This window comes from Lytechinus pictus, chromosome 8 (genome assembly GCF_037042905.1).
Source record: "Lytechinus pictus isolate F3 Inbred chromosome 8, Lp3.0, whole genome shotgun sequence".
In the NCBI taxonomy this organism is placed as follows: domain Eukaryota; kingdom Metazoa; phylum Echinodermata; class Echinoidea; order Temnopleuroida; family Toxopneustidae; genus Lytechinus; species Lytechinus pictus.
In genome coordinates, this window is record NC_087252.1 from 18554676 (window position 1) to 18569417 (window position 14742).

Genomic DNA, 14742 nt, shown 5'->3' on the forward strand with positions numbered 1-14742 from the left:
TTTCTAGGCGATTACATGTATTTTCAAAATGAGATTATGAACTGCGTGAAGTAATTGTGTGTTTTGTAGAAATTAAGTTGAACAAAGGCTTTCTAAAATGATTTTTAATTATGAGATAGATATTTTGATTTAGGTTTTGCTTCTCAGTGACAAAGCCTTGCGAGCAAGCGGTTTTGAAAAAAAAATCAATTCTGAAGTTGTAAAACTTGATTTATGGTCAATTATGGGGCTAAGCATCCTTGCGCAATGTTGCCAGCGCAAACCACCAGCTAAAACTTCTTGACATGTCGTGTAATAAGACATAGAAATTAAATATTCTGAGCTGGTTTTGTAATCATGAAAAAGATGTCTATCTAACTAAAAAATAACTTTACGCTACCTAAATTTTTTTGATATACTGACCAGTAAAGGAAGCAGTTAATTACTGCATTTTAAATAGGATACATACTCACCAATAAAAATAATGCGAGCGCAAAACGCGAGCTCAAAAATTTGTGATATTCCAACCTGAAAACTGGACATTCTCAGCATTTTTTTTGTGAACGGAAAGAGAACGAGTACAATAATTGATGCGAGTGCAGGAAGCAAGCCAAAAATTTGTGATATTCCAACCATAAAGCAACATTTTATACATTTTTGTAACCATGAGCAGGATTAGTACTGCATGTACTAAACAATAATTGATGCAAGCACGATTCAAAATCTGTGATTTTCGAACCTAAAATGTATTATGTTTTATTATTAAATAAGGTATATTTCTTTTTAAAAAAGGGCATATTTCATTTGAAAAAAAAAAATCCTACAGGGAATTTTTATTTAGGGGGGGGGGGGGGGGACAAGAGAGCACAAAGCGCGAGCTAAAATTTTCAAATGCTTAAACTGAAAATGAATCATTTTTAGGACTCTTGTCAGTTTTCATATTTTTTCTGCTTACAACCACTTTTATATTTTAATTCTCATTTCTTGTATCTTCTACACTTATTTTACCTTAAAAAACAGAATAAAGAATACTAACAAAATAATAAAGTTATATTCAAAAGGTTATAAAAGAAACAGGGCGCACCACATACCCTTAGTTAGGAAAGGGTAAATCTTAATTATTTTTTTAAGCAGTTAATCAATCATTAATACTTACTGATAATATTAATAATTATTAATTATACCATTATTATTTTTCTTATTAATTATTATTTCTTGAAACCATATTGACACAAAAACAAATACGTTGCTATATATATAGATCTAAGCCTGTGAGGCCTATGTAACCGGTAATTTGACGATGCTAATTCATTCTGAGCAACTAAACGTGAATGCTTACGACCGGCACTGGTCGAGGCAAAGTCCACGCGCATGCGTACTCTTAATCAGAAGACGCAATTCATGAATATTCATATGTTGGTCCAGAACTCGGTGGGAAAAATAATTTCGCCCCCCGGCGGCCTCTCGAGCTCTAGGAGGGGTCAAATGTGGCTTTGGAAAGTCGTCCTCAATCGGATATATCGCTGTTACCATAGTAGCAACCAGAATTTTGCACACGAAACGCATATTGAATGTTTCCGTCGCAGATGCGAAACGAAAAAAAAAAATCTCATGTCAAACAATATACATTGCAGGACAGAGTTTTACGACCACGATGACGGACCCAAAAAGTCTCTTCCAAAATCAACTACCGACGGTCGTAAATAAGCGTGCGCGTCCTCAAACGAAAGGTCGGGATTATGCGTCTGACGCCCTTGGCATAATTGGGACCTTTCGCAATCCTCACGGACGCTAATATTAGGGTCCCCTAACGCAAAAGTTAACGCTTAATCATACACTTGATTTTTAAGATTGATTGTGCATTATAGTCAATAGAATCAAACGTAGAAAACTGCTCTACAATCAATGCTAAGCTTTGTGTTACAGGGGGGTTACAGGCCCCACATATCTGCCTTTCGTGTGCAAAATCCTTTTCCGCGACACCCGCACCATACATGCATGTAAATTACGACTGATGGCTGGAGATATTCGAAATGCAGGACCTAAAATAGATTATGACATGGATAAGAAAGTGTTTTTTCAAACAAATCGAGTACATGTTGAGTTAGGAAAAACTTACTGAATGAAGGCTTAGATATAGATCATTACAGTCCATCGAATCGATATTACATTTAATGTGGATTATTGGTGGATCACTGGCAATTGATTTCATGGGTCAGATCAACCTCTCCAGCCGAACATTTCGCGTGCGTTGATATGTGCACAGCATATGCAATACGTTTGAACTGTTTCTTTTTGTTTCTTTTGTTTCTATTGTTTACTCCTTCTACACAAACGATATGCCTCTCGCACACGATGTAATGGGCATTATGTTTTACTTTCTCCACAAATGGGGGATTAGATTCAAATTTCGGGGGGACCACTTCCTTTGATGAGTGGATACCAGGCACGACCATGCAGTTTCGAAAAATACCCTAAACAAGGAAAGCAATTATTTTTCAGATTATGAAAATGCATCTCTTAACAAGTATTTGGCTTGTGAAACCCTACAAGTATTGGATATATATCCCTTTTTCAGCATTTTAAACATCGTTTTGACACACTTATAACGTTACATAGGCCTATATATACGTAACGTACTTGCCCACTCTGTCCCCTTTTACGCGTGGTTGCTCCTGGTATCCACTAATCAATGGAAGTGGGCCCCCCGGTGGCCTCTCGAGCTCTAGGAGGAGTCAAATGTGGCTTTGGAAAGTCGTCCTCAATCGGATATATCGCTGTTACCATAGTAGCAACCAGAATTTTGCACACGAATCGCATATTGAATGTTTCCGTCGCAGATGCAAAACGAAAAAAAATCTCATGTCACACAATTTGCATTGCAGTACAGAGTTTTACGACCATGATGACGGGCCCAAAGAGTCTCTTCCAAAATCAACTACCGTCGTAAATAAGCGTGCGCGTCCTCAAACGAAAGGTCGGGAATGTCGCAATCTGCGACATTATGCGTTGCTGCGACATTATGCGTTGGTGCGACATTATAGGTTGTAACAAGCCTTTCCTGTATTGCCTCATCTTGGTCACGGTCTAATGATTTTAACAATCAAATTAAAAATAAAATGGGTACATATATAGGAATAAGCTGGACAAAATAAACTCATGGAAATGCATGTAAATTTCCAAATCTGAAGAGTCTAGCATTTAAAGAAGCAATTCAAATTCATTTATTTCAAATCTCTAAAAATAAAACATACAAGATACAATACATCGAGATCAAATCAAAATTATTCCATAGTAATGGAGTAAATAATAAATATTGTAAAAATCATGACAAAATAATAGTGTAATGAATGTGGTGTGAGGGAGTAGCAAAATCCAAATAGACCTATCTAGGCTACTTCCTGATTAACATTTTATTACTGAAACATCATGCAATTAACTTATTAGATTGCAAGAAGCATAGATTTCAACTAAAATACAATAAAAATCTAAAAGCATACGTTTACATAGAGCAGACAAGCTTATTCATTGAGAACATGGTGAATTATACATATTTAGAAGGTAAGATTTTCATTTTACTTTAACTGAATTTAGCGAAGGACATTGTTTTATTTGGAACATTTTATGGAACGTGTTTCATACATAACTTCATTTATGTTTTAGGTAATATAGAAATTGCGTGAATGTACAGCTTATAAAACATCGTACATAGAAATGCTCATACTGATTATTTCAATTAACTTTATCTTATATTTCAGCAATAATACTATTACTTGCAGTCACAAGTGTTTTCATCACAGTATATGTGGTAAAGAGACGGAATAAACGTAAGTAATGTCTTTTTTTAATTTGTATTTTTTCTTCATCACGAAAGACTTTATTTTCAATAGAAAGTTGATAATTAGTTTAAAAAGTGATTATATTGCTCATGAACGAAATAAGTCATTGGAACATCATGTGCCTGAGATTTAAAATAGTTTAATGAAAGAAATGAACATCATTGATGTTGGGTAGCGACTAGTTGTCTGTAGTGCTGATTTTTTTTTTAAATCTGTTTTTCTTTATAGGAAAATACGACAAGGTTCCAACCATGGTTATGGTCTATAATCCCCAAAGACATGGTAAGATTTTTTTTTACAATATTTTTATATGAACTATTTAAAGGTGTACTGTACATAGTTGTATGTCATTTAACAATAGTTATTGAGTCTTAAGTTGATTGAAACAGAATGTGAATGAAATACAGACTGTCAAAGTGGATAGAAAAGGGTTAAAAAATGCTTAACCTGATCGAGGGTATTTAATAGAATTCCAAACCAAATGAAATTATGATTTTTTTGTAAAGTTGTGAATATGGCGGAAATACAGTTGATCCCGCATTAGGCTTTACATAATGTTACATACCTAACAAGTTTGCCTTAATTGTTGAGGCTGAAACAGAAAAAACACAATATGAAGAAGTAGGTTTATATTCACAATATCAATTGGGCAGGTAACCAAAACTTGATCTTTAAAATGAAAAGTAAATACTTTTTTAGCTTTGAAAGTGCTCAAAAATTTCAATTCAATATTGCACATGTGCCTATTGAAAGAATTTGTGGAGAGAAATGTATGAATCAGCTTCAATATAATTTCCTCACTTTACACCCACCTATAGATCTTATTTCATACATTGAGCTGTGGAAATTGGTGGAGTTTGGTACCAAAGAAGGCATCAAAGATGCCAAATTTGAAGAGGCTCTTCAAAGTCTGATGCAAGAAATTTCACTGTCGACCAGTGGAAGCAGAACCTGTTCAAAGACACCAACAGGCACTAATGGAAATTATTATGACAGGTTTTGTGACTGGAAAGCAAATTACGTTGGGAACTCCCAGAAAGAAGCCTGTCTAGAGGCATGTAGCAAAGCTGGCTGGAATTCAGTAGTTGACAAATTAAGAGGTAAGGTTAAAACAGACACCCCAAATATATGTTTTACAATTTCCCCATTTTGATATTCCATTCATTGATAAAATCTTCCGATCAATTCCACGAAGCATTATTTGCTGAAAGTCTTTTTTTAACAGACCGACTAAAAAGTTGTTCAAAACCTTACCTTAAGCTGGCCCATATTGCAACCTTGGCTCTGTAACTTATGATGATTGCATCCATGTAGTTCCTAAACTTATAATTGCCAAAACGGCCAATTTAAATAGCTTACCTCCAAATATATATATATATATATTTTTTTTTTATTTGCAACAATTTATAACATTGGTCTTGTAATCTTGCATACTGATTGTACTGAAATTAACGTTAAATATTTTTTTAGATTATCTAGGGGAAATTATGTAATATGAATGTGATTCTCTCATTGTTTAGACTACTCTGAATCTACACGAGCTATAACATTAGAGGACCTAGAACACACACTGTGGCACAGTACTGCCAACACTGAGAATATCATCGCACTTCTCCAGGAACTTGGAGTGGTGCATAAACCCCTTGAAGAATGGAAGGACAGAGAGAAACGTGTCATCAAAACCGTGATGACTTTATTGATGCAATGGAGGAATACCAACAAGCATGGAAATCAAGAAGTGATGTTAAGCCTGGCACTTGAGGCAATCAACTACACACCAAGCAATTTGGATTTTTTCCGAAGTAAGGAAACGACTGTACTTAGGGTGTACAATAAAGGCCTACCTAAAATACAATGGATATGAAAGTGATCCAATTAATTGGTTCAGTAAAGCGTCGATCACAAGTTCGTGTGTTCAAATCCACCCTTGACACATGGGGCAGAATGTCATATATTTTTTTCCCTGATCAAACGCTCAAATGGGTAGGGGATGAGGGGAGGCAGTTCTAAAGACTGAATTGAACTAAATTTAAGAGTTATTTAACTTGTTTTATTTTTTATTATTTATAAAAAAAACATTTCATACGGCAATAATGATATCATCAAATATCGAATCTTAAGTTGAAATTCTGTGGACGTTTGCTTTTATACTGCAAACGCCCGGAATCTATATATGTTCACACCAGAGAAGTGTTAAACAACACCAGTTTCATTTTGGTCTAACACCAGAAAGGTGTTTAAACAACACCAATTAGTATTAAAACGGCATCGGTTTGATTCCAAACTGGTGTTGTTTCAATACTTCTCTGGTGTCGACATATAAAGATTCTGGTCTGGTGTTAAATCAACACCGGCGTTTTGGCAGTGTAGGCCTTATTACAAAAAAAATAATTCTGAATAATAATAATATAAAAACACATTCGCCCTATTAACGGTGCTCAAGGCGCTGTGCTTACAATGGAATTCACAAACACCTAACTAATTACACTCCACCGTTTGGCCATTCAATAAGTTTTAGTTTTCAAACTGGCCTTGAGATGTTCTGCTGATCTACAGTCTTTTAGATTAGTTGGAAGGCTTTTAAATTGACGGGGAGCAGCTGATCTTGCAATGACCGATAGGTTTTGGAAATCAAAGATCGACAGTAAAATTATTAGAAAAGAGAAGACCAAAGCAACCAGGTTTGAGAGTCAAGAAAAAATGAGATGCGTATTTCGCTAAATATCCAATGCGAACGCGAAGCGCGAGCTTTTGTGATGCAGACTTGCATGTGATTCAGTTCGCCTTTCGCCTCCCTGTCCCAGACATTTGACAATAATATTAAGAAATAGCTAGTTAGGCCTAGTAATATTACAAAACATTGATGGGATTAAATGATTGTAAGAAGAGACAAATTTTCATAAAAAGTGAGAACTTCTTTACTACCTGATTTCTTTCAGCAAATAGACGAGTACTTTAATTGAAAATATTGATTAGGTCGTTCTTTATTCCCTTCAGTACCTGATAGCCAGAAATCTGAACCGGATGAGAATGAAATAAAGGAGCTGCTATTACCAGACTTGACATCACGACATTGCTCAATTCTGATCGACGCCATGGAGAACTACGATAAGGCCAGTTGGTATCGTCTGGCAGTCAAACATGTCGGTTCGTCTAGGGAAGAATTTTGGATAGAAAACGTCATCGAGCAAAATAGGACATCCTTGTTCGATAGCCATCAAATGGTAAAAGATTGGTGGGCTGAGCAGAAGTGCAGCAATTACGAAAAGAGATTAAAGCTTCAACGTGCTGCTAAGAACATGGAAGAAGGTGAGAGCATTTCACATGATAATAATAATGATTATTTTCATTATCATTTATTAGCATTGATTATCATTGTAATTTTATTACATTTTCATTAGCGTTTGCCAATCTTCGATCATGCCCCTTGAAGGAAAAATCGGATATACAATAATAATTATAGGCGTAGATCTAGTTACAGTGCGTGATCGTTCAGAACATATTTCAAGATTTTTTTGAGGTGCTAGCTATTTAGAGGTCGCATTAATCAGGGAGAAAGACGCAGTATTATCTCTGACGATGTTTACGAGGATAGATATCTTCTCTTCAACCTCGTGGTGATAGCGGACGCCGCCGTGAACTTTTAAAGGTCGTATTACCGACGGACATCACTGCACTACTCTCTTACCTCCTTTATGATGATAGACACTTCTCTTCAACCTCGTGGTGATAGCGGACCCCGCTTCTTTTATATTTGTTCTTGGTTATCAAAAGTTAATTTCTGAAGATAGTAATAAATTGATTTGAAAACGTTAGCTCCCCAAAGCATTTTAATAACATGTTCCGAATCATCGCGCGTGCTTGCGACTTCTATTACATTTTAATTGCACTTGCGCCTTTAAGATGATGCATTTTATTTAAGGCATTTGCTGGCTTAAAACGAAACTAGAATTTCAATTTCATTTTATTTGCCCAGCGTGTTTGTCCCATTGAAGACACCGTTAGAAAAAAAATCGCATCGAAATAAAAAAAAATCGCCAAAAATAAAAAAACCGAGTGATTTCGAACGCGACCCGAGTGATTTCGAACGCGAACGCGACCCGAGTGATTATAATAAGCCCTCACAACAAACCTCAATTACTTGATAATCATACAGATCCCACCTCCCCCCGACCCCTTTCCCCCACTCCCTTTTCCTTATTTGTCTTTTCCCTATCGTTTTTTTTATTTTTTTTGTATCTTATTCTTTCTCCTTGTCCCCCGTCCATTGTTCTGTTTCTTTTGTTTTGTTTTTTGTTTTTGTTTTTGTTATATCATCCATGACCATGCATTTATCTTCCATATGTTCAGCGATTTTCCTACTATTTATGTTCCCTTGATTCGAATGATCATTTACCAAGTTTACATTATATTACGTTATTTACATTATTTACGAATTCGAGAGATCAGCGTCCAACAAGCCTAGCTTCTCAGCTGGTCTCTCTTTTCATTTCACCCCTTTCTTTTTTAACATACACACGAATACTCATGCTTTTAAGAATGTTAAGTTTTATAGAATGAGGATATAAGTATCGTATTTTGTTCGTATAATTACCCAATCTTTGCAAATGTAAGGTCGTTACTTTTGTTCATTTTTGTAATTGTATTTATGTATTTGTATTTATGTATTTTTGACTTGTATGTGAAAAATGGAAAGAAAAGAAATGAAATAAATCAATAAATCTATAAAAAAAAAAAATCTAAAAAAATTAAAGGAGAATGAAACTCTTGGAGCAAGTTAGCTTTTCTGAAAGCAGAAAAATCAAAGAATAAGATCAACAAAAGTTTGAGTAAAATAGGACTAGCAATAGAAGAGTTATGAGCATTTAAATGTCGAGACCACTAATGCTATGGAGATCCTCCCATTGGCAATGCGACCAAGATCTATGATGTCACAGATGAACAACTCTCCCCTTTTGGACACTGAAAATATACCCCAAAACATCTCTTTTTGCTCATTCTAATCATATGACAAACGATTCATCAATGATATAATGTTGTGAAACCTCTGTACTTGTCCTCTCATAGAGAGAACACCTCACCTTGTGATAGACTATAAAAGTGAAAATATAAGTGAATATAAGTACTAAAGTAATGAGGGAGTTGTACGTGTGTGACATCACAGATCTTGGTCGCATTGCCAATGGGAGGATCTACATGGCATTAGTGATCTCAATATTTAAATGCTCATAACTCTCTTATTATTCATTCAATCTTCCTCAAACTTTCAACAATATGTTTCTTTGATTTTTCTCTTTGATAGGAATTCAGCTTGTTTCAAGGGTTTCATTCTCCTTTAAAAGCCCTTCGTAACAAACGAGTCTTTGTCGAAAATCGGTTACTCAAAACAGCAGTGTCGTCCTGGACTTTGGACAAACGACATAATTGCAATTTTTCATCCGGTCCGAATCTTAAGATGGTGTGTTGTCCCGATGCACCAATTTTCGACAAAGACCTCTCATCTGTCCATTGTGATTTGGCCGGAATTTCCAATAGATTCTGAACGTTTCAAGAACCGTCAGTGAAGTAGATGCTCAAATACGCTTTTTTGGGGGGTAGGTGTATTATTATTCGTACCATTATAATCAACATCGTTACAATTCTACCATAAGCATAATTTCATGGAACAAATATGCCAGCGGTTTGATCTTCATGCAATGCCTTGTCCGTCTAATGGATATTACAAAGTTTATTTTGCAAGGAAGTATTCACAAATCAAGACATTATTTAAAAAAAATATACATTTTTTTTTTGGATTTGGAATTTCAGTACCCCCCAAAAAAAAAAAAAAACCCCACGAAGACAACATTGCAATGAAACTCCTTGGTTGTACACACACACACACACCCACCCACACACACATACAGTGCGTATCAAAAAGAGTTTACACTTTTAAAAAGCCCTGGGAATTAAAAAATATACAACACGAAGGTAATTTTTTCACATATAATCTTGGGTTTGGGTCTCATCTATCTAATGAAAGTAAAAAGTTTTGACAGAATGTTACACGTGAGTGAGCACTGTCCATTTTTGTAAAGCTCGCAGAAATCTGTTTGCACAGAAATGCTTGTTTTCACGCGGTGTCAAAGGGAAAGGGCGAAATCAAACTTACCCTGCGAAACATTTCTCATACATTTCCCTTGCACTTTTAGTCACTTGAAATAAAACGGACACATTCAAGCATTTTGTTACATTGTTGCCACCTAAGTTCAAATTTCAACACTTAGTAAGCACAACCTTTAGCCTTTTTGTGCGAGCTGGATCTGAGGACATAACTGAATCTGAACAAAATTTTACATCAGACATCTCCAGCATTTTTTCACTAAGTTTTTATCATTTAAAGTGGGTTTACATTTCATTTTTCATATAATACTTGTTTTTCCACACCTTTTCCAAGCTTTACAATGATTAACAAAATGAAAATCAAGCCTAAGCCATTTCATGTAAATCACAGCTCAGTGTAAAGCAAATATCGTCACGATGGCCTCGGTGTGTGGGGGAGTGGGGTGGGGCGCAGTGCCCTCTTCGAAGTGTTTTGGGCAAGGAAACATATTAAAAAGGTAAAATATATCTTCAAATCAATTTTGCTAGCTAAATTTCACGTGTTCTTCATGATTAAGGTCTACTTTTATTATTTCAAAGTTCTGCGCAAATCATTTTTCACTAACTTTTCAAAAGTAAGTGGTGCTCACTCAAGCGGAAATATTTTTTGATAGTTATATCGTCATTTGCTTAAATGGATCTGTACCAATATTAAAATGTAGAAAAATCTTCCGGATATTACAAAATTTTACAGGATTTTTTCAAAGTGTAAACTTTTTTTTGATACGCACTATATATTGTCTTCATTCCTTTCACAACATATTTATATTCAAGACTTGCCAAAACCGTTGTACCCACTAGCGTACCTACGGGAGGAGGGGGGGGGGGGCAGGGGGCAGTCTGCCCCCCTGACGAGTCACAACCCATGCAAAGGACGTATTCCTGCCCCCCTGACGAGCTTGAAGACCTTTTTGGCCCCCTGACGAGCTTGAAGACCTTTTTTGCTCCCCCTGACGAGCCTGAAGACTTTCTTTTTTGCTTGTCAATTTTTTTTCTGGTACGAAATCCTTTATTTGTGATTGAAGACTTTTTTTGCTTGTCAAATTTTTTGGCGGACGGCTTTGCCCCCCCCCCCCCTGTGGAAAATCCTAGGTACGCTACCGGTTGTACATGACAATAAATAAAATTTTTATTCAGATGAGCGTGGAAAAGATGTGACTTGGATTTGAATACTCCTTCTTAATATCATTAAAAAAATAATTTTTCCCATTTCTCTTTCAAACGGGATCACATATTGAAATAACGGCTCACGAAACCCCCTTCCGAAAGAAAAGTCAACAGGATGACGTGTCAACGTTTTTGAAAGTCGAGGGGAGGGGTGAAGAATTAACTTTGACCTGTTCAAAATTGTTTTGACGGTAAAAATGGAAATATAATCTTGACTTCCTTTGGTGGTGGTCACAAGATTTTGAAATAAAAATGGCTTTCTTTTGGACACCCTGTTACGGCACATTTTGATAAATTATGAAAATGTGCACTATACTAAAATATGCCGATAGTGCACCTATGCCGGACAGAATATTTGGTTACCAAAATGTGCAGTTAAAACGTGATGTGCCTGCACATTCTGGACAATATGCACATTTTGGTAAGAACTTTAAAAAAATTGACTGTTTTAATAGAGTAAAGGTTGATAAATATTGTATTGGGTTAAAGACAAAGTCAGGGGTAGTATTTGTGTGTGTGTTGATAATTTACCTTTACGTCTAATGACCATGTCGTCTTCCGTTTATTGGTCCAATATAATTTTGTTCAAAAGTCATTTCGTCCGATAGCCAGTTAGTTAAAGAGCCACTCCGTGCAAAGCTTCTTCGTCTAATTGCAATCTCGTCCAATAGCCACTTCCTCTGAGAGCCATTTCGTCTAAATGCCTCTTCGTTCATGTTCAGTCATTAAAGACACATATTCCAATAGCCAGTTCGTCTAACTTCATTTCCAGTTGGTCCTATTGCCATCTTGGTCCAATACCCATTTCGGCCAATGCCCAGTTGTTCCAGTTCCCACTTTGTTTAATAACCGTTACTGGGGCAGGCGTAAATCCAGGTGGTGAATGGGTCCTCCAGTAAAAAAAGTGGAAGAAAAAGAAACACACCACAGTATAGGATGAACAACTATTATTAAAGGAAAAGGAAGCCTTTGGAACAAGATAGCTTGTGTGAAAACATAAAAATCAAAGAAACAGATCAATGAAAGCTTAGCATTTGAAGTTGAGATAATTATTGTAATGTAGATCCTCCCATATTGCCAATGCGACAAAGATGTGTGATCACATGTGAACAACTTTCCCATTGATTTTGTATATATTTCACTTTAAAAAACGCCTATTTTATCGCATCTATTAGTAGATCATGAATTATTTCTATAGGAGGGTTTGTAATACAGATTTTCAAAGAATATATTATGGATAAAGAGTGTGTATCACCATATGAAAGAGAAAAAGGAGACATGTTGGGGGTATTTTATAGTCCATCAAAGGGAACATTTTTCACATGTGGCATCACACATATCTGTCGTATTGCCATTAGAAGGATCTCCATAGCATTAGTGATCGCAATATTCAAATGCTCATAACTTTCTCATTACTTGTCTGATTTTTCTCAAATTTTCGTTGATCTTATTTTTTGATTTTTCACTTTCCAGACGAGCCCACTTGTTCCAAGGATTTCATTCCCCATTTAGACACAATTATTTATTAAGCCTATTTTGATAACATTGGGAAAGTCAATAGTTTTCTTAAAAAGGGTTGAATGTGTGTGTGTGTGGGGGGGGGGGGGGGGCGTTCACACCTGTTGATACCACACGACTACATAGGCTTATGACATTAGACCAAATGGCATTCGCCAAGTTGGCGTTGGACCAAATGGGTATTCAGGGACCAAATATCAGTTATATCAAATGGGTATCGGACCAACTCACTATGTCTATTGGTCCGAGTGGGTGTTGGACAAAAGACATTAGATCAAATAAATATTTGCCGAACTGGCTTTTGGCACAACTAGCTATGGAGCAATTTTTTTATTGAACGAAGTGTCATTTTGCCGACTGCACATTTTGGTAATTAACCATAATGTGCAGTAACGTGAACACCCTCCGCTGACCATACATCAAACCTGGATCATCCATTAATACATTAGTATTTCTGTGTTTTATCATTGTTTGGTAAATCTTTTTTTATATTCATTTATGTCAGCTGAGACTGATAGAATTGACGCTTTTGATGACAAGTGGCTAAATACAAAGAGGATCGAGCAGATTATCAACCTTGTCCCAGAGGAGTCTATGAGGAGACTTTGTGAGTCTCTAAACATATCCTACAGAGAAGAGGATTTCACCGAAAAGAGAAAGTTGTTAAAAACAGTGTCCAAATGGAGAAATAACATACCAAAACAAGAACATCCTAAGATGATTAGAAAGCTATCAGCAGGACTGCAAGACATAAATTTTGGTGGTGGGTATATCATAGGTCAATGAATTGAATAATGGTATGATATCAAACTGACTATATCTCCCATTGGTCTACCTTCTAAATGCATACTCGATGTTCGTCCAATAATGGCGTATGTAGCAGGATTCAATGGAGGACCCACTATTCAATAAGTAGGAGATTTAGAAACAATACAGAAAATTAGATAAGATGCGGATAAATTTTTGAAAAGAAGGGAAGATCTCAATGTATCATGTTCGGAAAATCATTTTTAAATTCTGCAATATATATATAACTGCAGAAAAAGAATAAAATAATGTGTCGATTTCTACATTTTTTTTCATTAAAGCAGAAATGAACTAATTGCGCCACCTCGATTCCTTAACTACTCATCTTGGGCATATTTCCTGACCCATAATAATAGTGTAGTCTAGTAATATAGACCCACTTGAATGATAACATGCTAATTAACTACTCAATACATTTATACCGCAAAACCATAAGTAGCAAAATAATTACATTTCCTCTCAAAACATTTTAGTTTCTATATATTAATACAATTGGAGGTAAATATATTATCTGAAGTATTAGTAGATATCTGAAAACGTTTTATTATAAGACAATGTATTTATAACACACAGTCAATGAGAGACCACACACAATTCACTCCCCATGTAGCACATGGAGCTTTGCTCCTGTTTAGACACAATTCAAATACAAATCCAATTTCATATTTGGACAAAAATGCAATACAATATTTTATAGACTTGCTAAGTACTCAATAATACAATTGAAATCACAAGCATCACTTGTTTTTTTTTAGGTTTACGGTCTAATTTGTTTGGCAATAACATTAATTCAACATTCTGAAAAATGAGGTCACATCGAAAAACTTCTTGTCCGTAGGTTTGATGTCTGGTAAAAAGGGAACATCAATCTATAAAGCAGAACTGGTCGATCTTGCTCTCGATCTGATAATGGATGATCTCCGTCCGTTTGCAAAGGCCTTGGGGATCAGTGTGCGGAACTTCGTATCTTACAGAAAAGTATTCAAGCCCTCTCATCTGGAGCTTGGAACTATAAGACTTGTATTGATGCTGGTCGATATGTATCCAAAGGTTGTTTTCGAAAACAAAGATGTGAGAGTTTTTGTTTGCAGTATCCTTGACCAGGCTGGATATGTGAACGCCATGAAACGGTTCGACTTTGGTAAGTAAAAACCTTTCGAAATATTATTGAGGTTACTATTTTTAGGGATATCCTTTAGGCCTACTTTAATAAACACATCCACATAATAATTTTATCTTTTGATGTGAAACCGTTTCTTCTCTTTGCTTTTCATTTGCGTTCATTTTATCT

General features: G+C 35.7%; 1 protein-coding gene across 1 annotated transcript in view; it reads left to right on the plus strand.

Moving 5' to 3' along the window:
• LOC135155235 (uncharacterized) overlaps nt 1-14742 on the plus strand; it is a 42237-nt gene that overhangs the window by 22745 nt on the left and 4750 nt on the right. Inside the window, exons 5-11 of the mRNA XM_064104143.1 lie at nt 3738-3806; nt 4047-4100; nt 4637-4918; nt 5339-5620; nt 6816-7127; nt 13150-13407; nt 14290-14592. Coding sequence (XP_063960213.1) covers nt 3738-3806; nt 4047-4100; nt 4637-4918; nt 5339-5620; nt 6816-7127; nt 13150-13407; nt 14290-14592 — 1560 coding nt within the window. The remainder of the gene's footprint in view (nt 1-3737; nt 3807-4046; nt 4101-4636; nt 4919-5338; nt 5621-6815; nt 7128-13149; nt 13408-14289; nt 14593-14742) is intronic.